The sequence below is a fragment of the Scomber scombrus genome, chromosome 19 (assembly GCF_963691925.1).
Source record: "Scomber scombrus chromosome 19, fScoSco1.1, whole genome shotgun sequence".
Classification (NCBI taxonomy): Eukaryota; Metazoa; Chordata; class Actinopteri; order Scombriformes; family Scombridae; genus Scomber; species Scomber scombrus.
Window position 1 is genome coordinate 16,029,180 of NC_084988.1, and position 27,113 is coordinate 16,056,292.

At 41.9% G+C, this 27,113-nt stretch overlaps 2 protein-coding genes across 2 annotated transcripts; one reads left to right on the forward strand and one right to left on the reverse strand.

Annotated features, from left to right (window-relative positions):
- Positions 1-56: 56 nt before the first annotated feature.
- Positions 57-11,162, reverse strand: tgfb3 (transforming growth factor, beta 3). Its single transcript, XM_062439878.1, has 7 exons — positions 10,404-11,162; positions 5,729-5,892; positions 4,194-4,323; positions 3,932-4,039; positions 2,027-2,183; positions 1,248-1,401; positions 57-1,156 (listed from the first exon to the last, which is right to left on the reverse strand). The coding sequence occupies exons 1-7, from the start codon at positions 10,747-10,749 to the stop codon at positions 998-1,000; spliced, it is 1,218 nt and encodes a 405-aa protein (XP_062295862.1). The 5' UTR covers positions 10,750-11,162; the 3' UTR covers positions 57-997.
- Positions 11,163-12,457: 1,295 nt separating this feature from the next.
- On the forward strand, positions 12,458-26,339 carry LOC134001136 (intraflagellar transport protein 43 homolog A). Its single transcript, XM_062440700.1, has 9 exons — positions 12,458-12,506; positions 14,084-14,185; positions 17,519-17,589; positions 19,954-19,989; positions 20,802-20,848; positions 24,890-24,962; positions 25,673-25,748; positions 25,886-25,948; positions 26,209-26,339. The coding sequence occupies exons 1-9, from the start codon at positions 12,462-12,464 to the stop codon at positions 26,305-26,307; spliced, it is 612 nt and encodes a 203-aa protein (XP_062296684.1). The 5' UTR covers positions 12,458-12,461; the 3' UTR covers positions 26,308-26,339.
- The last annotated feature ends 774 nt before the right edge of the window (positions 26,340-27,113 follow it).

Here is a 27,113-nt window from a genome sequence, read left to right on the forward strand (position 1 = left end):
CTAAAATACTGAAAACAAAAAAACCCTCCAACAATAACAAAAATAGAACAACTCTATCCAACTGTCCATTTTTAATTAAAAAAAAAGTGTTTCCAAGAGTAATAAGAAAAAAACATTTACAGTTTGTGATCTAGTTAAGTGTTCACGTAGTGACATACATTGTCTCATACAACAGAAAGGCTTCACTGTAAAATGAAACAATCCCTGGAATCACCATCCTGTTGCATTACAGAGGTAAACATAACCATGGAAATACTACTTTTGAATAAAGGTTGGTTTCCAGCATGTTTTCTTTTTTTTTTTTTCCTAAGATCATTTTTTATTCAACGGCATTTAATCCTAAATAAACAGTGTAGATAGCTGTGGCGTGCACAGCCTCAGTTTCCAGCTCGGACATCCAAACGTGTCCTGTGTGTCAGGGCGGTGCGTGATTGGCCGAAGGATGTATTTGCTCTCAGCAAACCATCATTTTGTTTTACCCTCTTTGATCAAATCCTATCATGCTGAGTTCAGTCTGCATGCTAAGTCATTTTCTCTTTTTTGAATGTCCTTAAGAATGCGGTGGTCATCACGAGACAATTTTTTGTTCTGTTCCTCTTTCATTGAAAACAGGCTTTGGATACCATGAAATATCATGAACACTGAGGTACAAGCTGTTCGAAATGGTGGCATATGAAATAAAACACGAGAAACACTGATGAGAAAGGCGATTGCTGAACGTCAACAAGAGGTCTGACGGGTTCGAGGGCGCCGCTAGTGAAGTGGTGTTTGACGAGTCTTCTGGGTAAATGGTGCCAATGATTGTGAGCAGAGTGGTGGGCCGCATCTTGTCGGCAGGGTTACGATTTTCATGAGACAGCTCGGGCAAGGCTGAAGGAGGGTGAATGGAGGACAAACCGTACCTCGCCTCCCTCCCCCCCTTAACCCCTCATACCCGCTCCTGAGTAGTTCTGGGAGCCGTCACATCCCATGTCTCTCGCTGGTGCCCCAAATCCGTTTAGCTGCACTTGCAGGACTTGACCACCATGTTGGAGAGCTGCTCAACTTTTGGAGAGCGACCCACGTAGTAAAGGATGGTGAGGGGCTCCAAGTCCTGAGGGACACAGCAGGGTGAGGCAGAGGCCTCTGGGTTCAAGGTGTTGTATAAGCTCAGCAGCTGTAGAAGAAAGCAGAAGGTGAATGGGCTCAGCAAACACATCTCCCAAACAGATTCATGACTTAAAATGTGGTGTGGCACTTTGTCTCACCGAGCTGTGGGTGTTGTCGGCACTGCGTAGGTAAGGACAGGGGCCGGAGCAGAAGTTAGCATAATACCCTTCAGGCTGATGGATCCACCTCCAGCCCAAGTCCTGGCGGAAATTAATATATAGTGGTCGCACACAGCAGTTCTCCTCATAATTGCTGCAGACAAGAAAGGAGAAGGGATTACACTCTTCATTTCACTAATTACAAACAAATTTAAGCATACATTTTCCTTCCTATGGCCTCTCTGCCAGAGATGAGAGAAGTTAAGAAATTCCACTCTTAGGTGTGCCCTTATTTTCCCTCTTGGAGTCAGCCCAGGTGTCTTGGTGCTGTCTGTCAGCCTGACAGAGGAAATCCAGAGCTGAGGAGACGGCGTGTAAGAGGAGGTAGCGTTTGCTAGTTCTGGGACAGATCCTGACTTGTATCAGCTAATACCTCTGTCATGCTCGTCTAGCTGATTAACAAAAGCTTATCCTATGTATCCTGTGCCTATGCACTCTTCTTCTCTGCCATCTTTTTGAGACATGACAGCTGATATTTCCATTTCATGTTGCCTTGGCTGGTGTACAGTACAACTTGACAATAAGACACCACCGCCCGCAAGGCAGTAATAGTGGTCACTTTTTTAACTATAGCCCACAATCTGTCTTCTAACAAGTACTCAAATCTCCAAAATTGGCAGTGCAGGTGCAGCCAGAGACATTATTTTAGAAAGTTAAAGACAATAAACAATAGTCCAAGCGCTGCATTACATTTTCCAGGTTAAAGAAATGTGCCTTACTTGAAGCAGTAATTAGTGTCAAGTGCCCGCTTGCGCCTGCGGGAGGAGGACTGGGCATCTAGCCTGTGGGGAGGGAGCATCATTAGGATGAGGTGGGGGTAGAGCTGCTCCTTTGGTTTTTTCACACGGCTAGAATCGGCATAGTCTGCCTCCATACCTGCAGGAGCAAGTAAGTTAGTAAGGAGGATACAAAGAAAAACCAACAGCACAAAAACAAAGATCTGTTGAGAGCTGACTTAAGTCAAACCACAGTTTGATTCTAATTAGTGTAATTTTTACAGGAGAATCATCTCCGGGCTGAGCTCCACTCATTTCATTTCTGGCTCACTTTTCACCCTTCTCCTTATTCAACACTGGTCCCTAACTTCCTTCTTTCCTCCGTTCTCCCCCCTGGGCCTACGTCTGCTCATCCAATCTACCCCTGATAGCTAAAGCAGTGGATATCTCAGGAGAGATGCTGCTGGTGGATATGTTGGCCCCTCTTTAATTCGGGGCCAAACGTCTGAGCGCCGTGGCAGCACATTCCTTGTGGCCAAGCCAGTCGGGAGTGTTCCCAGGACCGAGGGCCTGGGGGCCCCAATGCTAAGTGAGATACCAGATCAACTGTATTCCCATGCTCTATGTCTCTCTTCTTTGTAAAAAGGAAGCCCATTATCTTACCAGAGAGACCTCAATGAGTATCGCTGCTTGAGGCACATGTTGATAAGTATGCTACACTTAAAAATATAGAATAAGTACAGTAATTGGAGTGTGATATAAAATACTTGACTTTAATTTAATCCACTGTTCCTTGTAGAAGTAAAGTATAGGGTCCATTCTGCGAAAACATGATTACACCAAATGTATAAAGAGTCTTGTTGGGCCATATCAAACATCATGAGTACTAATGACCAACCAATGAGTGTTCATATCCACTGATAACTAATTATCAAAAAATAAGATTTTTGGAAGAATCTGAAACTGTAACTCTTCATCAACTGGTCCTGTAACCCACTAATGCAAATCACCTGAAGACTAGCAATACCTCAATGGTGCTAATCACAGTAAACCTAACGTTTCAACAAACACAAGATGTCTATCTGGAAATTTAGGCGACTCAAACACAAATCAAATAAACTGATTTGTTATCCGGTCCTTGATCCAGAACACAAACTGGCAGAACATCTTTTCACAATGAGTGATCAAAAACGGCGACAAATCCTGACAAAGTGCAGACTGAGTGAGCACATTCTGGTCAAAGGCCATGACACACAAAAACTTGGAAGCCTACAGAAGAAAGAGTCTGTACTCAATGCAGAACAGGAGAGACTGAGACTTACATGCAGTCACACAATAGGACTTTTAATCAGAGAAGAGTATTTATAGACACCCAATTTATTGATCCCCAAGTTGATGAAAAATGATGAAAGTACACAACCTTATTTTCATCAAGAAGCAAAAAATATTTAAAGGAGTAGTTATATCTTGAGAAATACGCGCATTTGATTTCTTGCTGAGAGTTCCATGTGTCCATTAAATATGAGTCTATAGCCAGCAGTCGGTTAGCTTAGCTTAGCATAAAGACTGGAAACTGTGGGCTAGCCTAGCTATGTCCAAAGTTAACAAAATCCGTCACTATGCCTGCCAAAAAATAATCTGGCACATAACCGCTAGACCTTTTAGTAAGAACACCACACTACATTTGAAAACTACTGATTCTGACTCACTTATTATTATCTAATCAACTGTAACCATTGTTGATTTTACCTAAATGTCATTTTTCCTCTTGAGGACTGTTTTCTTTTCCCCTGATTCTAATATTCTTCATGTACATTTATTTAAAAGTGTCTGATTGGTTGACATTTTGGACACAACCTCAAACCATCTTCATTTTTCCCATCACAGAGGTATTAAATGCAATCTCACCTTTGAACTTGACCTCTAGCACCTCATTGGCATTCTCGATAATGTCACCGTTAGGCCTGAAAGTGTGGCAGGGACAATGCACACTGATCTCCAGGCCAAGATTGGTCTCTGATGGGGAAACGAAAGCAGAAGGATGTAAGAAGCTGACATTTTTCCTCCCTGAGGCCATTATCCTTCAATTCAAATGAACTTGTGCTCTCTGGCAGGAGCATTGATTTGTAATAAGGTGTGATGCAAGGAAAAACTGAGGTGTCCCACTCACGTCGGTACATCAGCCACTCCCTCACTGTCTCTGTAACATCAAAAGAGACCCACTCAGGCATTCCCTTGGTCAGGACGTTCTTGCCCCCAATGTAGCGCTGTTTGGCTTTGGGGTCGTCTTTCTGGAGGATCTGTGCGGAGAGATGAAAATGTGACCCAGCTGCATAAACTCTCTCTCTCTCTCTTTTACACACTCACACACACACATGCACTCACACACACACACACACACACTGAACCAGAGCTGTCTGTCTGAGCCAGACTCTCTAGGATGCCTTGGGCCAAATGTCTACTCTTCATGGAAAAAGTGACTCCCTGTGTTGATATCCCCATTTTGCAAGTTAATGCCTGCGTGTTACCCTCCTGCCAATGAGAACCTGGCTGTCCTTCACATCAGCAGTTCAAACTTTGACTTGAGCCGGGCTTCCAGATGCAGTCTCACACAGTTCAGAAAGCAGGTATCTCTGCAAGCATTCATGTCCTAACTGTGTTATCATGTCGAGACCCCAAAGTAGGGTTGTAGGAAAATGCAGTCTGACTGCAACTGTGCAGTTTTAGACATTCATATCTGCACCAGCACTTCTCTGAACAAAGGTGTTTATCAGTAGTGAGAAATATGTGTGTTTGGGTGGTGGGTATGAGCACTTAGCCCCACAGCAGAGCTAGGATAACCAGGTTCCTGAACATTGTCAGCATCTAATCTGTCTTCCTGTGGGAACGAGGGGCCGAGGGCTGCCAGCGTCAGCCCTATGCCAATCAGCTCCAGCCAGAAAAGTGTGGGGGCGAGCAAGCAGCTCCGTTTACTCCCCCAGTGGGTGACCCTGCCTCTATCTCCTCCTAGGCCCCTGGAAACAATCTGAGGGCCTGACAGTCTGTATTCAGCGCTGGCCAGAGTCTGCCTCAGAGGTGGTATGCAGTCCGGAGACGCTTGTCTCCCTGGCAGGAAATGTTGGAACCTGATCATTACTCCTAGTCTCTCACGGGAGATTAATGAGGAAAACGAACCAAAAAAAAAAGCTTTGCCACCCTACATACAGACAATCTAACAGATTTTACACACCACACACACACACACACACACACACACACACACACACACACACACACACACACACACACACACACACACACACACACACACAACACAAAATGCTCATAAACACACAAACGCAGGTGCAGATCTATAAACCCCCTGTTGAAAGCATAATGCCTTACTTGATCTAATAAGGATGGACAACTGCTTTGAGATTGACAGCTCAGAAAGAAGAAATCGTCGAATGGTAATCTAGGGTTTCTCAAAGACGGCTGTGCAAGCTCTTAAATTTGCTCTAATGTAGAATCCATTTGACTGTAAGCACATGGAATAATGATCAGCGCTTGAAAAAGAGAAGAGAGGGAGTTGGACACCCTAATATAAATGTTTTCATCTTCCTCGCTGACCTACACAGGCTCTTAGCAATAAGCCTTCTGAGAGAAATAGAGCACATTACCCCCTGTGTTCTGCTAACAGTGGAAACCAACGGTCAGTTCACACACCTGGTAGAGCTCAATCCTCTGCTCGTTTTTCTTGGCACCGGGGTTGGGGATCCGCAGAGCTCGAAACTCGGCCCGAAACAAGTTGGTGGAGTTCTTCTCCATGGTCGAGACGTTGAAGCGGAATACCTTGGAGGTGATACCCCTAGGGCAGTAGGGGAGGTCATCTGCAGGTAAAATGGAAATGATGACTCAAGATTGGCTTTAAAAATAATATTTAGGCTTTCTTTACAAAAAAAAAAAAGAACATCCAATAAGACTGAATCTCTCTTTTTCTTTTGTCACAATCCCTTTAAGCTCTTATTCATCTGTTACCTCATTGTGTGCATGTTTGACAAAAGCCTACTTTCCACAAACATCTCTACAGGGGTGGATTGGTTTACCTTCCGATTACTGATAAGCTTTTTGCAGAGGATTTCCCATTACAAGTTTAGATAGCCTACAGATTAAAAAAAACACATTTTTAACCATTTCTAGCCCATTCCAGGGAGGCGTGAGCCATTACCACGAACCATCTGTTTATGCTTTGTGCGGTCCGAGTCAGCAACAAGTTGAAGTCATGAAATGAAAACCAAATGTCCCATGTGGTGGTTTGAGCAGGCTGCAGTGGGACGGCAGCACACTCCACCCACCAACTCTGGAGCCCAACAGGTGCTCTGAGGGCTCAGATACAAGCCAAGTATTTCCCTTGAACCAAGAGGTTTAGCCGGCAACATGCAGGCTCACGTGCCGGAACTTGACAATACCTGAGCAACCACGGAGGAGGGCGACTCCATCATGACAGTAACTCCACTGGGTGCATGCTTGACAAGCAATTACTTGTTGTACACCTTAACATGGCATGTGGGTGTGTGTGAGTGATAGCGTGCCACACTGACCTTTAGTGGAATCAGCTAAATAAACGGCCACGTTGTGATTTGATCTGAAAAACTTCCTGTTGCACCGAAGCCTTACCCTTTTTTATACCATAATACCACTGAATAGTTTATTATTTTAACAGGCCAAGCACATGCAGTGTTGAGCAAAACAAGCACATAGCAAACTTTTTACGAGCCAAGTGGAAACAGTCATTTACAGCCAAGCCATGGCTAATTTATTACCCCAAGCTTAAGCTTTATTACCAAGCCTCAGATTTGCTGGTGGTTAAAGGGGGCATTGCACCTTTAGCTTATTTGCACCTCGAGCTTTTTTTGGACAATGGAAACTCAGATGTTCGGCTGTTTCTGTGTCATCATGCAAAAGGAACTTGCACATCTCCAAGTATCTGTACTTCGTTTGACCCATAATCCTATTTCAGCGTCCTCCCAGTCATTATCTGATATTTCCACAAAGTTTTTTTTGTAAGTTTCCCTATTTATAGGTGACCTTTTCAGCATTCATCCCCAGCCATATATCTGTCCAGTGTTTCCACACAATCTATAAGGAGGAAACCTCAGTAGCCTTTTCCTCCCCTCACTCACTGCCCCCCCCCCCCCCCCCCCCCCCCCCCCCCACCACCCCTCTGCCTCCCCCACAGAAGGTGGAAAGCCCCACTTCGAGGGGAGAGATTTGAAATTCTAATCAAGTCTTTGGTTTCCTTTTGGATGACCTCATTTTTCCCATTGCAATGGTTTTAGGTGGATTTCACATTATGGCTTATTTTTGCCAAGGGTCTGAAAGGTAATTTGTTCCATGTTGGCAAGTAGAGGGGATTGCTTGCATAATTAAAATGAAATACATTCACTAATTTTCTGACCTCTACAATTTTTACATGAGCTGTCTAAGAGCAGTGTGGTGATGCTGTCAAAAAGCCTGTCTGGGCTCCCACTTCTTCAATCATTGGTAATGATCCATGGAATATTTTGATTTTTTTATGTTAAATATTAGAGCTAAAAATATCAATTTGTATATTTTAAACATTATAAACAAATCATATCTACTGTTATGACTACTGATTTAATTAAGTTACACACTCATCTTAGATCAGATTCTAAATGGATAATTTAGTTTTATGATGGGACGGTCACATTAACACCCTTGCAAAAGTGTATTTATAGTCACATATAAAAGTCTGGGTAACAAAATGATGCCCAGTTGATTGATTGATTGAATTCATTTAAACATACACAGGCTTTAAATGAGGGGTTTTGTGGTGAAGTTATAAACGAAGGCCTGGGGACAGATTTTTGAATAGTCGCATAAAGTGACTCGTCCAGATGCTGTCGACCACACCTCACACCCTGACACACGCTCAGCCTCCTGGGTCTGGGATTGCCCTTTACTCTCCTCTTTTCTCCTCTCTTCTCTTCTGCTCTCTTCTCCTTTTCTCTCTGATAAAAAAAGTATTTCCCCTTTTGCCTGGAGGATTGTCCGTGATGTCAGTCTCTCCAGTGCTTTGTGGAGGTAAACAAAGGAAATAGGAAGCATAAGGCAGCAGGTGCTAGCCAGCTGCTGAGGTGTCTAGACCTCATATGGGACAACACAAATTTCTTTTGAAATGTACTAGTATGAATGCACAATCTTCTAGGTAAATTGCAGTAGCCAATGTTAGAATTTTTTTTTACATTAAGTTACTATGATAAGGTTTTTAACTCTGAAATAAGCCTGGCCCCATTTCTCTCCTCCCTTCCTTTGGCTGCATGTACACTGACTGTAGCAGGCCGCTAAAGTCGAGGAGATAATATGAAGGAGCTCTGTTCTGTAGAAAAACAACTTTTTTCCCCACTTGATTAAGGATGAGAAAGCAAAAAATGGTTAAGGCGTGGGAGCTGGGGGAGAGATGCTGTTTTTTTGGGAACAGGCCAAAGACCTCTGTCTCCGTTTGTTCAGATGACATCATCTTTCTACTATCCCATATATCAGATACCCTGCTGTCCTCAGCGCTGATCCTCATTTTTTACTGACCCAACACTGAGTCAATGATTGGCTTGAAATTTCACTGAAACTGCATGCTTCGATGTGCAAGGCTTGAGCTTTCTAATTTTAAGATCTGAGAGTCAGTGGTATTCTTTATGTGTCATAACAGCAAAGGTCACACTTGAGTTTGAATATGTTTTCAGGTATTTCTTCAACAGTATTTGGTTTATGATGATAGGCAGTGAGGTATATGGGTGACACATCTGCATTGCTGCCCTGTGTCAGTTCTGCTTCATCTTCTCATAAATACCAAATACATTGATTTGCATTAGTAGTAATGTCTAGGAAAAGTAGTCTAGAGCGTGTGGCGCATTAAAGTATGAGAGCAAAGTTTCTGTTTAACTTTTTAACTGGGCATGAAAAAAGCATAACTTGACTCTCTTCCCAAAAACTCCCACCTTCCAAAAACAGTGAATGTAAAACTCATTATATCCAGCAGGAATGAAAATGAACTACACTGCAAAATTATCAAGGTGACAGACATTATGTTCCTACATAGTGAAACATGCCATGCTCTTTTTAAGATTACACAATGGAAAGGAGGAGAAAATGCTAATTAATGTATGTTGGCACCCCTGTTAATTTGGGTAATATCATCCTTAGATAAGCTGTTTAGTGCACTAAGTGTGGCCAGTAGTAAGTCAACCTCACGTCTTGTATTATCACCTGCAGTATGGGCTACAGCATGAGGCCAGCGTGATGTGTCCTGGGCACCTGGCCATCACTGATCCCACTCCTTAGACCTCTTGTTTGTTTTGGGAGCTCTGGCTACCTCTGACCAGTGGATAAACCCCGAGCTGTGTATTTTGAATGTCAGAAGCACTTTGTGGGACCTGTGAAATGGATTTGATTCAGGGCTTATGCTGGAGGCTCTGCTCAATGTCACAGCGCAGCATAAACACCTGTTGATTTAAAAAATGGTAACACCACGCACTAACTGGGCGCTGACCGTGAATAGGCACAAATCCCAACTCCTCCACTTAAAAAACAAACTGTGGAGAATCACGGCACCGAGCTGCTCGGTGAGCTTCTGATTCTGATTTCTGGAACAATCAATGGACCATAGTTTATACAGGAAATACCAATATGGATGAACAAGGGAATTAGATCATAACACAGAGCTACTCGGCTCCTCACTACTAGACAGAAATAGGGGGAAATAGAAGCGAGAGAGTCGTAACAGTGGATGAAAAATATTAGGAAACTCACAGCCAGAAAATGGAAATTAGGTATTGGAGTTGGCAATAAATAGCTACTAGACTTAACTGCCTGAGAATTTTCCCCGCTTAGGAATGTATCAGACTTAGGCTGGAGTTCCCATGGCTTTGGTGTGAGGTATGTATGAGGAATGGTGCTCATTCCAATTAGACTGTTTACTTTGCCCTCTCCTTTGCGCGCCGCTCCACTGCTCACAGGCGCGTCTGTGCGTAAAAGCTGCACAGACACAAGTGGACTTAACGCCAGCTGGAAAAATTGGATCCCTGTTTTTGACTGTGTTGCCTCACTTATAATAGTTTTGTATGGTGGCCAGATACAATTATTTAGTTTTATGGGCGTAAATTCATTTGCACAAGTGCGTTTACAAAAATATACGGCAAGGTATTTTGGATAAGGTTTGGGTATGTACAGCTAAAAAGGTTAGCTGTATGGCTCGCTGCCAATTACAAATAATAACTATAGCCTATATTTAATCACCCACATCCAGAACTAAATAGTAGAGATAGTAGGCTATTTATGCGAATTTACACACATACAACAAACATCGCAAAGGCAGTAAACTTACTGTTTTCTGGTGGACCATTGATCATGTTGAACTTATAAATCTCTTTGGCATAGTACTCAGTCTCCGTGTTATCCTGACCACAACTCTGCTGCCTGTCTCTCCCCAGCTCCTCAATGAGCTCCTTGGTGCTGTTGTAAAGGGCCAGAACCTGAAACGGTACTTGACTCGGACCTGTTGTTTGAGGAGGACTGGTCAGTCGGAGTTTACTGAGGATCTGTCCCCGAACCGCCTCTACTCTCTTTTTCTTGATGTGGTCAATGTCCACAGTGGTGCAAGTGGATAGCGACAGAATCATTGTCACACAATTTGAGAGGAGGAAAAACAGAAGTGCTTTGCCCAGATTCATATTTCACTCTGCGTTCACTCACAACCGAGGCTTGTCAAGTAAAAAAACGGAAAAACAAAAAACAAAACTAAATTCCGATTTGAATAGAATCCCCTTTTCTCTTTTCATTCAGGTCGTGAGTGAGTTCTGTTCCTGGAGGAATCCCATTTTCTCAAGTGCTATCTCATCTTTGCAAAATGCGCATTGGCATGAGAGCAAATCCGTGCCATTTCTGGAAATAATCTCAACTCTTCATCAAAACTCTTTATCCTACTCTTCATTCCCCCTCGCCACATACACGTATCCCTTCCCTTCTTCCAGAGTTTACAGGGCACCAATCTCTGCACCGCGGTTCAGTGTCTCCATTGCATTAAACTCCTTCCATCCATTTGTGCTCATGGAGTCAGTGCGCCTCTCTGCTATCTCCCTGCAGTCCACCCTCAAACACACTCCAGCGCTTTCCCTTTTTCACTCATACTTTATACCCACAAACTGTGACGTTTCCGAGGGAGGGGCAACCTCTCGGACAATAAAATCTGTCCCACTCTGCAGTGTCCTTAATAAGATTTCAAAACTTTATGTTGTCAAAGCTGATCTTGATTCAGACTTCACATGTGTTTGGATATTGAGCAATCTGTGATTTCGCAAGAGGGACACTAGGAATAAATCCATCTGAAGAGAATCCATTTAGGCTAATTACCAATGAATACAACTTTAAGGTTTAAAAATGCACTCATAAAGTCATAAATCATGATTAAGGAACTACAGTATGATCGTCCTCAATTGGACTTAAACCACATAGTGGCCCTCTAACAATATCGACAACATCCCATATAAAGTTCAGTTGAAAATACAACGTATATAGAGAGCCAAAGCTAATAAATGGATCTTGAAGGTGCACAAGGGAGTCCAGCCGGCTGTTGTGATGTGTTTAGATGCTGCTACCGTTCAGCTTCTCCCTATAGACGTAAAAACATACACAACAGCGACATCTAGCGGACATGTGGACAACCTCAGGTCCTTTTTCTTTATATCCTCTCTGTGTATGTGTGGACTGTGACTGAAGCAGCTAAGCCACTACTGACAAAACGCAACATTTGTTCCGCTTCATTAAGTGCATGGAATCTGTATTAAAGATGTGGGAGATATTATGTTTGTTTGGTGAAAGGTCAACGATATCTCTGAATGTTTAGATGACATCATTCTACTATCCCATAGGCTATATCTGATGCTGTCCTCATCGCTGGTCCTCGTTGTTTACTGACCAAACACAGTCATAATTGGCCCCACCTCTTACTGCAACCGCATACTTCAATTATTAAGACAGGAACTTAATTCTTAACATGGTAACAAACATACAAATGGTTATCATTCACTAATGTTTGGTTTATGATTATACTATGATGTTATGACTGAAGAAAAAAATAAAAAGGACCAGGAAACGGACCATTTAGGGAGCTGCTGAGCAAGGGATGAAATGTATATGCATTTATGATGATAATAATAATAATAATAATAATAATAATCATACTCAGTAAAATCATGGACAAAGTTATTGTAACTTTGTCATAAATACTTATATTTTGTATTTTATTTGTTTATTAAATTGATTCACAGCATTTACTGTAACACGCACTTTCCTCCTGATTGGCGTTACCATGGAGATCGTTGCTACGTGACGCCTGTTGATATCTAGGAAGACGCTGGACGTAGCGGTAGCAACGAGGAGAGAAATGGACGATAACTTTCAACTCGGAAATGCTGGATCGGTGAAAAGCGTGAGTGTCTCGTTTGAATAGTGCAGTGAATGAATGCATTTAGGAAATAAGTTAGCACAGCTAACGTTATTTGTGGAGTCGAGACCACGCTGTAATGGTGCAGCAAAGCTATCGCTAGCTAGCTGTTTAGCTATGAAGCTAATGTACAAATTAGCAAACATAAATCAGTCAGTGAATGAGATTGAGATTTAACTGAGTGATGCCTGATATGAGCAAAGAGACACCATCTGTTGCAGCGACAGCAGCAGCACGGTTTGTCTTTCAGTAATGTTTTATAGCTATAAGTAACTAAGCGGTTAGCTGTGCTAGCTGAAACCACCCAACACACAGATCAATGTTTGTTATAAAAAAGTACAGGAATCACACATATTCTGGGGGACATTCAATAATTCAGTTGTTATCCCAACCTTTCTCTGCAAAAGGCTATCTTATAATTCCTCTTCTGCCCTGAAGGACTTTCTGCAGCGATTAGGATTTTGTATTGTTAAAATATCTCAATTTAAAACAAAAAACACCACTTTAAAAAAAACCTAATCTCACCCAACTGTTCTTAGTTGACATTAAAGCAGTATTGTAATGCTATTGTTTAATTTAACAACATTTTATCATGATATTTTAACATTTCTCAATGGTGCAGCATTGCAAGACAACGATAGAGAAAATCAGCTGTGCTCCTTTGTAGGGTTAATTCTCAACCTTTTAGTTCACCTACATAAATTACCTCCATCTCCAATGCAGTGCAGCATATTAATGAAGGCAGAGGACACAGCATGCCCCCCTGCCTTTTTTGTTTTGTTTTTCCAAGCCTTATTCATCCCTATCTTTCAGCTCTAATATCAGCTTGCCAAATCCTTTCTCTCTTTGGTCTTTATGATGTGTGTTGCTATATTATATATATTATTATATTATATATATGTTATTGTTTATTTTTGTGGTCAAACTTTTTTGTTTGTTTATTGTTTATTTTCATTTGATCTTGTTTTTAAAGCACCTTGGGCTGTATCTTTGCATTAAAAGTGCCATATAAATAAAGTTATTATTATATTATTATTATAAAGTTATATAATATTATTTATCCCACATCAGCATCACTAAGCACAGTGAGATAGTTAGTTACCTCAATTCCTTGTGTGTGAAAAGTAAATTTAGGTCACAATTTAGGATTTGAGACACTTCTAGATCTTGTTTGGTATGGATGTTTGAGTTTACAGAGATTCTCTAGAAATCCTGGGTATGTTTGTGCTGTCAACTTTTTTTAAGAAAGTATCTAATATATTACGATGACCCTACTCTCTGGGGTGTTGTTCCACTCTTCCAATCACTGCAAATAAAGTTAATTCATTGATAATGCCTGCATGATATTTGTGAAGGAAATATATGTTATGGCCACATGTTCACTGAACTGGAAATGTGCACAAAGTGAGCATACTAAGCTCTACACACTGGTGAATGCAGCGCAGTTCAAGAAAAACTAAACCACTCTGTATTTTGTAGCTGTTGTGAGTGTCAGTACTGGCTTAAATGTCTTAAATCTAAGCAATCCATTTCCCATTTTGAACATTTGCACATTTTTCCAGGGTGCAAAAACTGGAAGAAGGGCTCGACTCACTGCGGACCAGTCGTCGTTTGAGGAAGCTCGTTATGTTAGGAAGTCCTCCACCTCTGCTTCAATGGGAGAGGTACTGTAGCTGATTGTGTGATTATTGTAACTAGTTGCATGTTACAGTCTCACCTCACAATGAGTTTCATCAGTATGCATTTTGATTTTGTCTCATACATGAATCAAAGGATGATGATGAGGTAGGTAGCATGAAAAATGTGGTGACTTTGCATGGCGTCTCTTGCTAAAACTCCGGACAACTTTATACCATTTACAGTGGTCACAGATTCATTAACAGTGGTATGTTAAAGTGAGACTCATCCTGTAGTTGCGCTGGTTGGATCTTATATCCAGCCCGGTTAACATTTGCCCCCTTTCATGTTACAGCACAGGTAGTCACACCAGATCAACACACATGGTATAAAGTTATAATGGAGTAAATATTGATGCAAATATGTTCCCATTTCAGCAGATTGTAAAATAAAGACAGTCCAGACTTCCAGAGTAGCTGCTCTTCATTTATTGTCCTGTTTGTGTTTGCTCTTATGTGCTTGTGTAGTGTTTTGAAGTGTTACTTCATACAAGCTTTAAAACACTTTCAAACCTTAAAAGTCACAACACACTGTAATTGTACTCTTGTAAATGATCTAATTGATAAACAAGCAAATTACATCACCAGGCTATTTCTCTACCATAATTTTTTATAAATCCTCTCCTCATACTGACTAATGCAACATGAATCACATAAAGCCATGGCAGAAATGCTGTTGTAAAGTTTTCTCAGTGATGTCTACCCCTTGAAAACATGTTGGGTTTAGTGATGCTAAATATAGGGCAACAATATATGAGGGAAGCCAAATCAGTAGTGACAGTTGAAAGACGACAAATAACTTTGCTTTGCTATCTTTGGCATTTATGGAATCAGTCACGTCGCCTGGATAGGCAAACTGTAAACCAGCCAGCATTCCCAAAGCATAAAAATTCCAGCAATGCCCTTGCTTTAGGCTAATCTTCCCAAATTAGGCCAACTTCCCTAATGTATGAACCAGTATTCTCGCGCCCTCTCTGACCTGCTGTGCACATGCAATACATTTTTCCAGCGTGTCGTGCGACTGGGTGGGTTTATTTGCAGTCTTCGTTTATCAACCCTGGCCTCTTCTGCCTAAAATACCCAACTGATTGGTCACATTCCTGACATCCTTTTAAACAAAGACTCAATTGCTTTTATGGGCTCATAGGGTTTGGACACCACAAGTTCCTTGCCCTAGAGACCATCAGAGAATCTTGAATTAGAAACCACGAGGGGTAAGCTAATTGCCTTAACAGCCATAACTATTTTACTACGACTGTGAGGTTCATATTTGGTCATGAAAAATTGGAGGCACGGATTTGTTTTGTTTCTCAGGACACTTATGGTGCTCTCCATTTTTGTTGAGTGAAATAACTGTCCAAGGATGAATTTATTACACTCAGAGACACTTGAAATTATTATCTTGTCTCTCATGAAAATTGTTCATTGTATGAAATACCAAACTTAAGACATCAAAGTGATTTCATATGACTGAAAGGGATTTTTGTAATGTTACTGAAAATCCACAGTCATCCTTATTCTAATCCCTCTTATTCTCGGTAAAGAGACAGTCACTAATTACACAAAATTGAGGGAGCTTGTTCAGCCTCAGCTCTTCCGATTAATAGTAATATACAGCGGAACAGTGCGGGCTCCCCCCTCCTCCTGCCCTGCTTAATGGTGACATTCAGATTTATAAATGGCTCTGGTGAAGGAACCAGCCATGAAAGATGATTTCCTCTTTCATCATAAATGAAAGAAATTCTTCACGAGCACTTTGTCCTCTGCAGACTCAATTTAGTAATGAGAAATGTTGTGCCTTTTTTCCCCCTAATTCATTTGTCTAGTGCCCACCCTTGTGTGCTCTAAGGAATTCATTCATTCAAGTGCTGTTCTCATGGTCCCAGTCTCAGGATCAAGATGCATACTCGGTATACTATTTTCAGAATCAAAGAATGAGAGGGTCATTTTTTCCCTGATAATCTATTTTAGGGGTCAGACTTACAGGCCCTGGCAGTTCCCACACTCTGCTCCATATGTTCTGGTCCTGGAAATGGATGTATTGAAAACTATAATAAACAAAACAATGGCCTGCATGTACAGTAGACGACTGTGCTGCACATACCAGACTTATTGTTTATTGTATGTGAGCTTTGTGGCAGTTTGTAGCTTAAAGGGCACCTATTATGCTTTTTCCCTATTTTCAGTTTTGTATATATCATGTTACAATGATTGATCTTCATATTAAACACAGCCAAAGAGTCAAATATTGAGGTAAATGTACGTAGAAGTAATCCCTGTGAACAAAAAGCAGACAACGCTGAACTCTCGTTTTTTTACTATCAGCCCGATCATCTCCTCTGTACAGCACACGGGTTCACCGCTCCGCTAACATTATCGCCTTTTTTCCGTTGTTTTGAGTGTAGTCACGCTAACCCAGGACTTGTGTCGTGCTGGCATGCTGTGAGTGCACGGCAACGTAAAATAAGTAGTTTTCCTATTGGAGGTGTGCTGCAGCTTTTCATCAAACATCATCATCACTGTGGCTGTGTCTGTCTGTACTTTTCCTCCTTGTGTTATTTCTAACTGATCCGCTGATGAGCGAGATCCAAATATCTCCATATGTTGTTGTTATACATTTGGGATTGTAATATGAAGCAGTAAAGTGGAAAATTGGAAGACTGACCAATCAGAAAAAGAGTGGGCTCATCGGGAGGCGGTCTTAAAGAGACAGGCGGTAAACTGCTTGTTAGAAACAGTGGCTGAACTGAGGGCTGCACAAAGGGCAAGTACAAGATAAATAGGAATTTTTATGAACTGTGAATCAAGCAAAGCTCCTCTAGTGGAGTCCCAGATTAAAAACAGCTGGAAATGACCATACTAGGATCCCTTTAAACACTGGAGCACAAGAATAGAAGAGAACTTTGGATTAAATGGTCTCCACACTTTGAGGAGAACATTTAAACTTACCTTTCCTGCCTTTTACTTTAATGCTATGCTTTGGAGTCTGCTGTTCCTGTTGTGGTCTTGATTTTCTGTTGTTGTAGACAAGAGGGCCCCCTTCTGGCACCACTGATGTTTAAAAGTTTCTCTTTCAATATTTTTTCCCCTTATACAAGATATACTACTCAACACTGTGTTTAATGAATAATATTAATCTAATGCACATAAATAACTTGGATACAAATTAAAACAATATCTTACACAAGCATGATATTTCTCTGTTTTTTAATTTTGTAAGACTGAACCCTAAAAACAGTTCCTATTCTTACAAGTAAATCAAATTTTTCTTCTGTGTGAGAGTAAACTTTTAATTGCTTTTACACTGCTCTCTTCCTCCAGGGCCCCCCTCCTAAACCAGCCCGGAGGCAGGGCGGCTGGGCAGAAGAAAGCTCTGGGTCCGGTTCTGCCAAGTACGTATCTTCACCTTTTCCTCCATCTCCCCTGGCCACACAGGAGGCGGGGACTGCGAGCTGTAGTCTTGGTTTATGTGTTATTAATGAACTCTCATGCTGTTGAATGAGCTTATTTATCAGTGCATATTTGGCACTCAGGCTGTGAATCAACAAGGTTAGAGGGAGCCTGTCTGAGCAGGCAACTCTCCATTCGTCTTCATCTGTGAGCAAGGCGGTAATTGACATGGTTAATGCATCAGCCACAGGAGGGCACTGTTAGTCAGCTAGGCACTTCATCACATGGGTTCAAGCCACTTAATCACCCCTTACCACTGCAGTCTGCTCTTTACACGGGGAGCACAACATGGAGAATTCATGAAATATTTGGAACAGAAGGAGGGTGTTTGCCAAATGGTTTCATCTACAACTAACACCTCAAATCTAAATACTGTACATGACTGACTCAATATGAGAGTTTTTATTATGATTGGAACTACCTCTCCTGTCCTCTCTTCCACCTAGCACTGCACCTCTTCTCTTCAGGCTCACTGGAGGTGAGAGCACAAGAGATGCATTGAAGTGAACAGGCTGAGTCAATTGTGCTTATTTGCTTAGTTTACTGCACCGTTAGTGCAAAGCAGGGAAAACAGCAAACTCAATAGATCTTTCCTTTCTCGCAGAAGGTCAGCGTGTCGCTTCTCTGCTTTTGCGTAACCCGGCTTGATTCCCAGTCTCAAAGCGATTGAAATACAGGAGGTGTAAAAGGGGTTTGCACGTGCATTGATCCTCTCTGAAACAAAGTAAGTAATGGTCCCCCCTGGAACTGGCAAGGACTTTTCCCTTCAATGTCACCCCTCATGCTCAATCACCGCCGCCCTCCTCCCACTAATCCCAGCGCAGAAATCCCGGGATTTGTCGATCTATCACTTCTAATTGACACTAAATGATCTGTCAGTTTATTGATGAACCTTTGAAACCAGGTTGTCACAATATATTTTATCCCTAACAACTTTTTCCAGACAGTTTTACCATGTCTATCGCTTTGCCTTACATGAGTCTTAATCAAGGAGCCTGTAATGTGTCTTAAGTGTCGCCACCACCGCCCCCCAGACAGGACACAGTCCAAGGGCAGGCAGGTAGGCTCTCTCTGCTCCTCTCTGCCCTGCCTGGTTGGACTCTAGTACAAAGGCTATTGGCTAGTGCTCACAAAGCATGTAGCTAATTTTGTTTTTGTCATTCTCTCCTTGTGTTTTGGATTAAATAAATGATTATTGAATTAGGTTCCAGCTTTTAAAATACACATGACTTGAATATCAATTTGTGTGTATTTAGATGAATGTAAGATGGTCTTCTCTACACATTGGTGCTGAGGCTTGATATCTGGGTTTTTATGCGATTGCAAGCTTGAACTTATTTGACGTGAAAAAGATCCATGCATGTTGCCTGCTGTGATGATGAAACAAAAGTAGGAATTGGACTGCAGGTGTTACCTTTGACATTCAAGGCTTAATTGATTTTCAATCCTCGTCAACACAGTTTACACAGCCAGTGATCTTTACACTGATTCATTGTGTTCGGAGCCCCTGTGCACAACAACAAGTTGTGCAGTGATTAAACTCCCAATATTGAGACTGATGTGTTGTTAAAAAAACATCTCTTTTAATAAATGTGTTTTAGATAAAAATATTTTAAAAATAAATAAATAAATGCATTTATGTAATATGAATTAACAATGCATGTCTGCACTTTTGATTTTTTGGCAGTGTGAAAAATAACACCAACTAAATGACAGTTTCAGTACTGATTTGTACTCCTTTTAAAACCAGTAGGGGGCACTACTTAACCAGGAGAACTAACAAAAGCATTTTGCTGCATGAAAAAAGCTGTTATACACATGTTTAGACTACTAATAAAAACATACTAAAACTTACTTTTCCTGTATAGAAATGATTAAATGGCATCAATAATGTGGTGATATTTGTATTTCTTTGATGTCATGTGTGATTGTTACCTTTCTTAAAACAGATAGTGTGTGTGCTAAAAATACAGTGTTGAGGTAGAGGAGTCAAAACACAGTGTTTGGTGGTCTGGCGTGCAGTGTTTAAGCTGAGCGGTGTAAATGGAGAGAAGTCTGAAAATAGCCACCTGATCCAGCAGGAGGCAAGGCTGAGAAAAGAGAGAGGAGAGGAGAAGACACGGCTGTTGTAGACCCCGCAGTGTCTGATATAGCAGAATCACTGTCATTAGATACGGATGAAGAAGACGTATCTATCAGGAAGTTTTGATGTCACTGTTATTTGGAAGGAAGGAAAAATGTTATTTAGTGCGTATCAAGTGTGTTGTATGATTTGTCTAACAGCTGTTCTTTCTGCTGGTAAACAGATCTTCAAGACGACCTGCAGCTGAGGATCTGGAAGAGTAAGTTGACTCAGCCTCCTCATCCATATTTCATTGTACTCTTGCAGTTGTTGATTCTGTTCAGTTCAATGACAGCTACATTTTTGTGTATGAATAAAAAATAAGTTTGCAATAAAGTGGACATGGCACTGTTCTTTAAGATTGTCCTTGGTTGCAACTAATCCATGCCTTCCAAGAACAATCACTTAACATGATTAAAAGAAACAGCGTGACTGAGTTGTCATCACTTTTATTGCTGTTAGGAGCCATGTTTTCCTATTATTATAGTTTTTTTCCCCTCTACCTCCCTTACGCCATTCTGTGACTAGAATAGACATCACCAGTGAGGAGAGGCAGGTGGAAAAAGCAGTCGACTGTGTTTTACTCATCATCGCAGTCGGAGAACGGTACCTGAATGGTTACAGTTAGACAGAGGCTCTGTGTGAAATGAAAGTTACCCTCCAGAAATATCCCTGATGTTGTGCTTCTGTCATGACTGTCTTGTCTTAGTAATACTTATTCAGACTGCTGCTCCAGCTGGGTTTGCTTTTTTAACATATTCCTAAAGGTGATCTTGTTCGAGGCTGCCCAGGCTGATCACCCAGACGGCTCAACAGCGTCTCATAGCTCAATCAGTGCCTTTGCACAGAGGCTACTGCTACTCAAAGAAGTTTCCTACTTATCATGAAAGAGGTAGAAGACAAAAAACAGGCCCATCATCAAAGCAAAGTAGCCCAGGAGCCAAATCACTCACTCCCTGTGATGACCTCACCGACGGGCTGCATTTTGAAAGCATTAAATAATTCATACTCTCACACTTCCTGTTTCTACAGCCGCCGCCTGCGACCACAAACTCCCCAGGGATCAGATGATGAGGGAGGTAAGAGCACCCTCGCTATCCCCCACTCTGTCTCTCCTCATGGGCAAAGAGGAGCCCTCCAGTGCCTCTGTTACACATTCATCGTCTGGAAGTAGAGCAGATAAGCATACAGTCAGATCATCACTTTTCACTGATTCTCCCACCATATATATTTCTCCTTGGATCCAGCATCTGCCTTTGACCACCAAATGTGTGTCACACATGACCCACACACACTTTATAAAAGTGAATATGTTCATTTAATAAAATTAGATCCATAGTTGGTGGAGAATATTGTAGTCCGACTTAAGTGCCCCCCTCACCCCTCAGAGCGACACTGTTAGTCCCAATCACACACACACACACATGCACACAGAGTGAAGCAGGAGCTGTTGAATACAGATCTGGTGGGAACATTTCTGCTTCGACTGAGTCACCTGAGGGCCCAACTCTGCACACCACAAACAATGTCAGGGCTGAGGTTGGAAATTTCAGCACAGCCCTGTGAAGGATAATTGTTCTATTTTGCAGTGCAAAGCAGCAGGCAGAAAAGGGTGAAATTGCCTTAGTAAAGATAGGTTAGCGTGCACTGCTCGGTTGACAATAGTGAAGGACTTAAATGCATCAATGCCTCGGGTAGAATTGTGTATGCCATTTATGAACAACTGCCATTTTTGATCTTTGCTCTTTTTGATATAGCCTACTTATTTTAACTCTCTGTTTGCCTAAAAATATCATACATATTTTTGTAAAGCAAAAATATTGTAATACATGTATGAGTAATGATAATATCAATTTATACAATTCAAAACAAAGCTATGTGATGAAAAAATGTGATGAAAAAAATAATTTTCAGTGTTTAATTTAAATGATACACTTTTAACAATTAATCTGCACATGAAAACTGTGAAGAATCATTAAGATTTTCTCACAGTATTATTTTATGGAGAGATGATAGTATTTAACGACCACTCAACCCTAATGTAAATGTTGCAATACCTCCCTAAATTATTATATTTTAATTTGCATTTCAAAGACTTTCTTGCTGGTGTTTGCTGTTGAACAATTGGAAAATTGAAAAAGTAAAATGTACTATAAAGCTTTCAAATCAAATTAGAGTGTAATAATAAATCAACATGAATTACAGGTTTTAAAGTACTTAATTTTTAATTGTATAATACTGTGTGTACCTATTACATACATGTACACACACACACACACACACACACACACACACACACACACACACACACACACACACACACACACACACAACACACACACACATATTGCCTGTCACTTTCTGTTGTGAACTGGCTAAAATGGCCAGTTGAATGAAGAGTCCAGGGGTTTGGTTCTCTTGCAGTTAATGCCGCCGGAAAGATTATTACTCTGCGGAGGGAGACCTCTTAATACAGAGCCGGAGGCAGGGGCATTGGAAATTACAGTGCTAAGGGGAAGTGAGATAGCCCCTGCGATCTTGATTATGTCCCCTACCCTTATCCCTTATGTCCACTGGCTACAAGCAGAGAAAGAGAGAGAGCGAGAAGGCTAGCCCAGTCCCCTGCTCCCATCTCTCCATCAGCTGCCCCCACAGCCTCCTGCTGGTCACTTAAAATAGCACCAGTATAGCAAACACACTCATCTGTTTCATGTCTCACTGTCTTTACTCTTAGCCGGCAATGTGTTGAATATTGTCCCATAAGCCTTTCAAATGGATTCTGTGCCTGGGTAATCATTTGACTGGACCCCTGCGTAGATTATAGGAGCCCAGGTGATGCAGGGAGAGACGCCCTGTTCTCCAAAGTCGCTGACTGGCATGTGCCTGCCGGGAGTGTGTCTACATCCACAGCAAATTATCCCCTTTTGATATTTACATGCTTCAGCAGGGAAGCCGTACGCGACCGTGTAATAAGGAGACGAGTGGCCTGCTCGCTGCTAGACAAAAGCCACCTTGATACATGTCCAGCCGAGTGAAGGAAGTCTGTGTAGGTAATGGGTGCTGCGCTCAGGAGAGACAGCTCCTCCTGATGGAGTTGCCCTTTGTGTCAGAAGAAAACACTGGCTTGTTTGCAGCTGCTTTGATACCCTGCTTGACCTCCGGTAATAGGTTGAAATCACAGCTCATTTAAAAATGTTGTTCCTTTTTTGACTTAATAATAGACTTTGCATATAGACAACATACGCCTCTGTGCTTCACATTGAACTCTCACAGAGTGTGTTAATGGTGTATTACTGGTTGAAATGGGGTAAAGGTGTGTGTGGGCAGATAGACAACCCAGGAAACTATTTGCAAAGAGCCGGACAGCAAGGCTTTTTGATGTCATTGCACTAAGACCATTAAATTTGATTGGGGGTCCAGGGGGGACGGATTCTGCTGAACGCTGTGCTTTGTAAATGAGAGGACAAAGTGTCACCGGGGCCTCATGAATATGAAATACCCGCGCCCGCATTTATTTGGATATCAGAAACACAGATGAATCTTGTCAGTGGCTAAACGAGCGTGGCATTTTTAATTTGGTTTAATTAAAAAAGAGAAAGAAATAAGTTATCAATAGAGAGAGAGGCTTTGTTATCTGCAGAAAGTTGATGGGTTAGGTTTTGACCAAGTTGTCGTCAGAATTCTTCATCCAGCTGAGAAATATGTTCAGAATCAAAGTGTTTTCTTTTCATCTCTATAACTTTTATGGAGTACTAAAATATAGCGTTCCACCAGTGATCGATGTTCCTCAACTCCAGGATACTTTCAGGAGTTATTTTGAAGGAATGGTGACATAGATGCCAAGATATTTCCTCACATCAGATGCAGACTTCCATCTCCTCACCTCTATTTAGCTCCTCTATTGACTTTCCCCTCAGGGTGCAGTACTGTGGTTAGAGATTACTGACAACCCTCTTCATGCAGTCCAGCTCGCGTTTTTTCTCTCACTATATGTCTGTTCTTCTCACTCTGTCTCTCTCACTGTCAACACTCAGCTGTAGAGCTAATAAGGATGTGCAGACGACTGCCCCTCAAGAAAACATTGTTCAGGAAAGCCACATTACACCCAAACTTAACGCATTTTCTATAAGTGCAGCAGGGAATCCAGTTGTTTTTATCAGGTGTCATTAATGATTAAAATGTTTATTGCTGACATGATGGAACATTTACCAAACGTTTTACTTGAATAAATATTTCCCCCTCATTGATATTTATGCCACGCATTCCTCTAAAGCTATAAAGTAACCTTTTGATAATAAATGTCAAAACACAGTAAGGTTCTTTTTATGAAATTTCAGCCAAGTCTTTGAACACATTTCATTCTCTTTATTCATTATTAACTATTTATCTTATTTCCATCCAATCTTTCTATCTCTTTTTATCCCTCTTTTATTTCCTGCCTCCAAAAAATGTCCATCTGAAAAATGCTGTGAAAGTTTGCCCTGTCCTTCTTGGGAGTGGAGCCATCCTCTCTCCTGTTGCGTTTTGCCAATTAAAGTGGGTTCCCACTGTTTGAGCAGCGGGCTGGCGGCTCCTGGCACTGCAGCCCCTGCCAGGCCGCACTGTGACTTCCGACCCCACACAGATGGGCCCGCAAGCAAATACTCTTGCACATGGCTGGATGCCGCCCCAGTCAGAGTGGCAGAGTGGACATGGAGGTCGGCCTACCGGCCACTGCGGGTCCTGGGGGTGGGCGGCACTGACAGGGCCCAAATGCTAAGGTAGCAGGGGGTGCTTTCTGGGGAGCCCCTGGCCAGCGCCCCTCTCACAGCAGGAAGAGCTGCCGCCTCGACTCCTGAATATTCATGGCCGCATGGCTATTGTGACAGGGCAGCTCTTACGAGGATGTAGCGCGAGAGAGGGAGAGGAGGAAGTGCCACACAGACACATTGCCACACAAACACACACTTCTAGCAGCCATACACAGGGGATTTACTGTATTTTTTTAATGATGTATTTTTCTGTCGTTTGTCTACCAATCTGGTTTTCTAAAATTTTGACACTTTTTAAAATAGAATGAGATTACATTTTTTAATTCCAATCAATTTTGTGGTCTGTTTATTGTTTTTTTTTTTTTTTAGATATTCCAGTGATTCCAGACCTCGATGAGGTGCAGGAAGAGGATCTCACCATGCAAGTTGCCGCTCCACCAAGGTATTGAAAGCCTTGAAAACTCTTAGTTCATCCGTATCACACAAGAGAGCTGACGGTTAACCTCTGTCCGCGCACAGGACACAGGATCAGTAGCCTGCTCTGGTGACTTTGATGATTACCTGTCCTCATTCGAGCGTTCGCAGAGTGTCTACCTTTATCGGCCTGAAATGGAGAAATAACAGTTGGGTGTGATTTATGCAACTCTTTTACCAGGGTCCTTACTAACCGGGCCCTTTGATTTACAGGGCAGTGAGAGACACGCCGACATGTGTCGAATATGTAGCAAGGCTATGACAGCGGTGGAGGTTATTAGGCTGGGGCTTGCTCTCTGTGCGAGATAATATCCACATTGAACTCATTGTGGGGGCAATGTAGCGTGTAATGTGCAGTAAGTAGGACTGGCATGCACTGCTAGGCCCCGGCCACTTTGAGAGCCCCCCCACTTAATTCCAACCCACAGATAAGCAGCTGGGTTTCAATTTGAAGCGTTTACCACTTGGCAACCATCTCCTGCTCTCTGTGGTCTTTGCTTGAAGTCTTGAAACCTCGTTCTGCACAAACTTCAAACTTTTCCAAAGCCACTTCTCAGTCTAGGTTTGCATGTGTTGTGAAAGCAATATTTCTTCTGCTGTCTGATTGAAATACAGATATCTAAGTTTATCAGAAGCCTATGTTTTCTCAATTGCTCTGGCTTTATGTCACCCTGTTAGCATTCAGGTGAACCGGGTAATGACCTACAGAGATCTGGACAATGATCTGAAGTATTACTCTGCGTTCCAGACCCTTGTAAGTCCAGGGCATTTATTTTTATATCTCTTTGATATTCTTATGTCTCTTCTCGTCAAGGTAGCCCATTTACTTTTGCAACCAGTATCACCTCTGCTTGTGTAAGCTAAGTGCATTTCACTGCGCTCTTTCTTCAGGATGGAGAGATTGACTTGAAGCTCCTCACCAAGGTTTTAGCACCAGAGCAGGAGGTGAAAGAGGTGAGTGGGTTTTTAGTAAATATAGCTTGTGAGCTCCCAGCAAATGCCTGTCCAGCTGTTTCTGGAGCACCAGGGGAGGTTGCCACTCTGTCTCCTAGGTAATCAAGATTTATGATGTGTACATTAACACCCTCTGCTCTCCTTCCCTGTTCTCCTCTCTTTGCTCCCTGCATTCCCCACACTCTCTCTCTTGGTTTGTTTCACTGTGCCTCTTTAATTCTTCTTTTCTCCCTGTCTTCTGTCTCTCTTTTGCTCCGCAGGAAGATGTGAGCTGGGACTGGGATCATCTGTTTACAGAGGTGTCCTCAGAGCTGCTGATGGAATGGGATCAAGGAGAGAGTGAGGAGCAGGCTGCATAGCTTGTAACATGAGTAGGAGGTTTGGACAGAGACTTTAGATGGCTCCAGTGGGAACTGGGTGAATGTCCAATACACAGAAGGGCCAGTGACTTTGGTTATATTAACTTTAATTACTGTTTGTTATCCAGAATGTATATTTTGTAATGTGTATATATACAGCGTTTTCTAAATAAATTTCACTGTGCAGTGAACAGTGCTGTGTTGTCTCATCCTGTCTTTGTTAAGGTTTTTGGAATTTCACCCTTTTCATTTGTTAGTTTTTAACTTAAACAGCCAGAAGGCAAACTGATTTAAAAGCCCCTCTGAAAATAGCTGTCACAGATAAAAATGCCCTCGCTGTACTTTCAGCATTATCAACACCCTCATACAAGTCCAAGGTTGATAATCAGCTAAGCTGAAATCCTGTTGATTGTGTTCAAATTAACATTCCTCATTAAAGCCTACAACCTTATTGTTATTGACTGTGCCATTGACTTTATCTTCCAGCTCTTCGATAGGAGCAACCCCTTCTTCACTATTATCTCAAATGCATTGAACAGAGTTCCTATTGACACCTGGGGGATTAGCATACATTATACCTTTTTTACTGGATAAAGAGGAATGGATGTAAGTCTGGAAAAAGCTGTCGTGTGTTTTTTAAAGTAAAACAACAGAAATGCTTCACCACAATGTGATGACACTGAATCTAGACTGGAAAGCACAGGTCTTGTTTACAGTTCTGAGTTGAAATTGACATTTGCTAATTTATGAAATGTGTGGTATACTGTGTCTTCAACATTTGCTGGTCCTGTGTATCAGCATTCAGT

Coding starts and splice junctions, on each gene's coding strand:
- LOC134001136 (XM_062440700.1), top strand. CDS start 12,462: ATGGACGATAACTTTCAACTCGGAAATGCTGGATCGGTGAAAAGC. Junction 12,507..14,083: donor ATGCTGGATCGGTGAAAAGC/GTGAGTGTCTCG, acceptor ACATTTTTCCAG/GGTGCAAAAACTGGAAGAAG. Junction 25,749..25,885: donor ACTCTGCGTTCCAGACCCTT/GTAAGTCCAGGG, acceptor CTCTTTCTTCAG/GATGGAGAGATTGACTTGAA.
- tgfb3 (XM_062439878.1), bottom strand. CDS start 10,749: ATGAATCTGGGCAAAGCACTTCTGTTTTTCCTCCTCTCAAATTGTGTG. Junction 2,184..3,931: donor GCTAGAGGTCAAGTTCAAAG/GTGAGATTGCAT, acceptor TTGCTCCTGCAG/GTATGGAGGCAGACTATGCC. Junction 1,402..2,026: donor GACACTAATTACTGCTTCAA/GTAAGGCACATT, acceptor TCTTGTCTGCAG/CAATTATGAGGAGAACTGCT.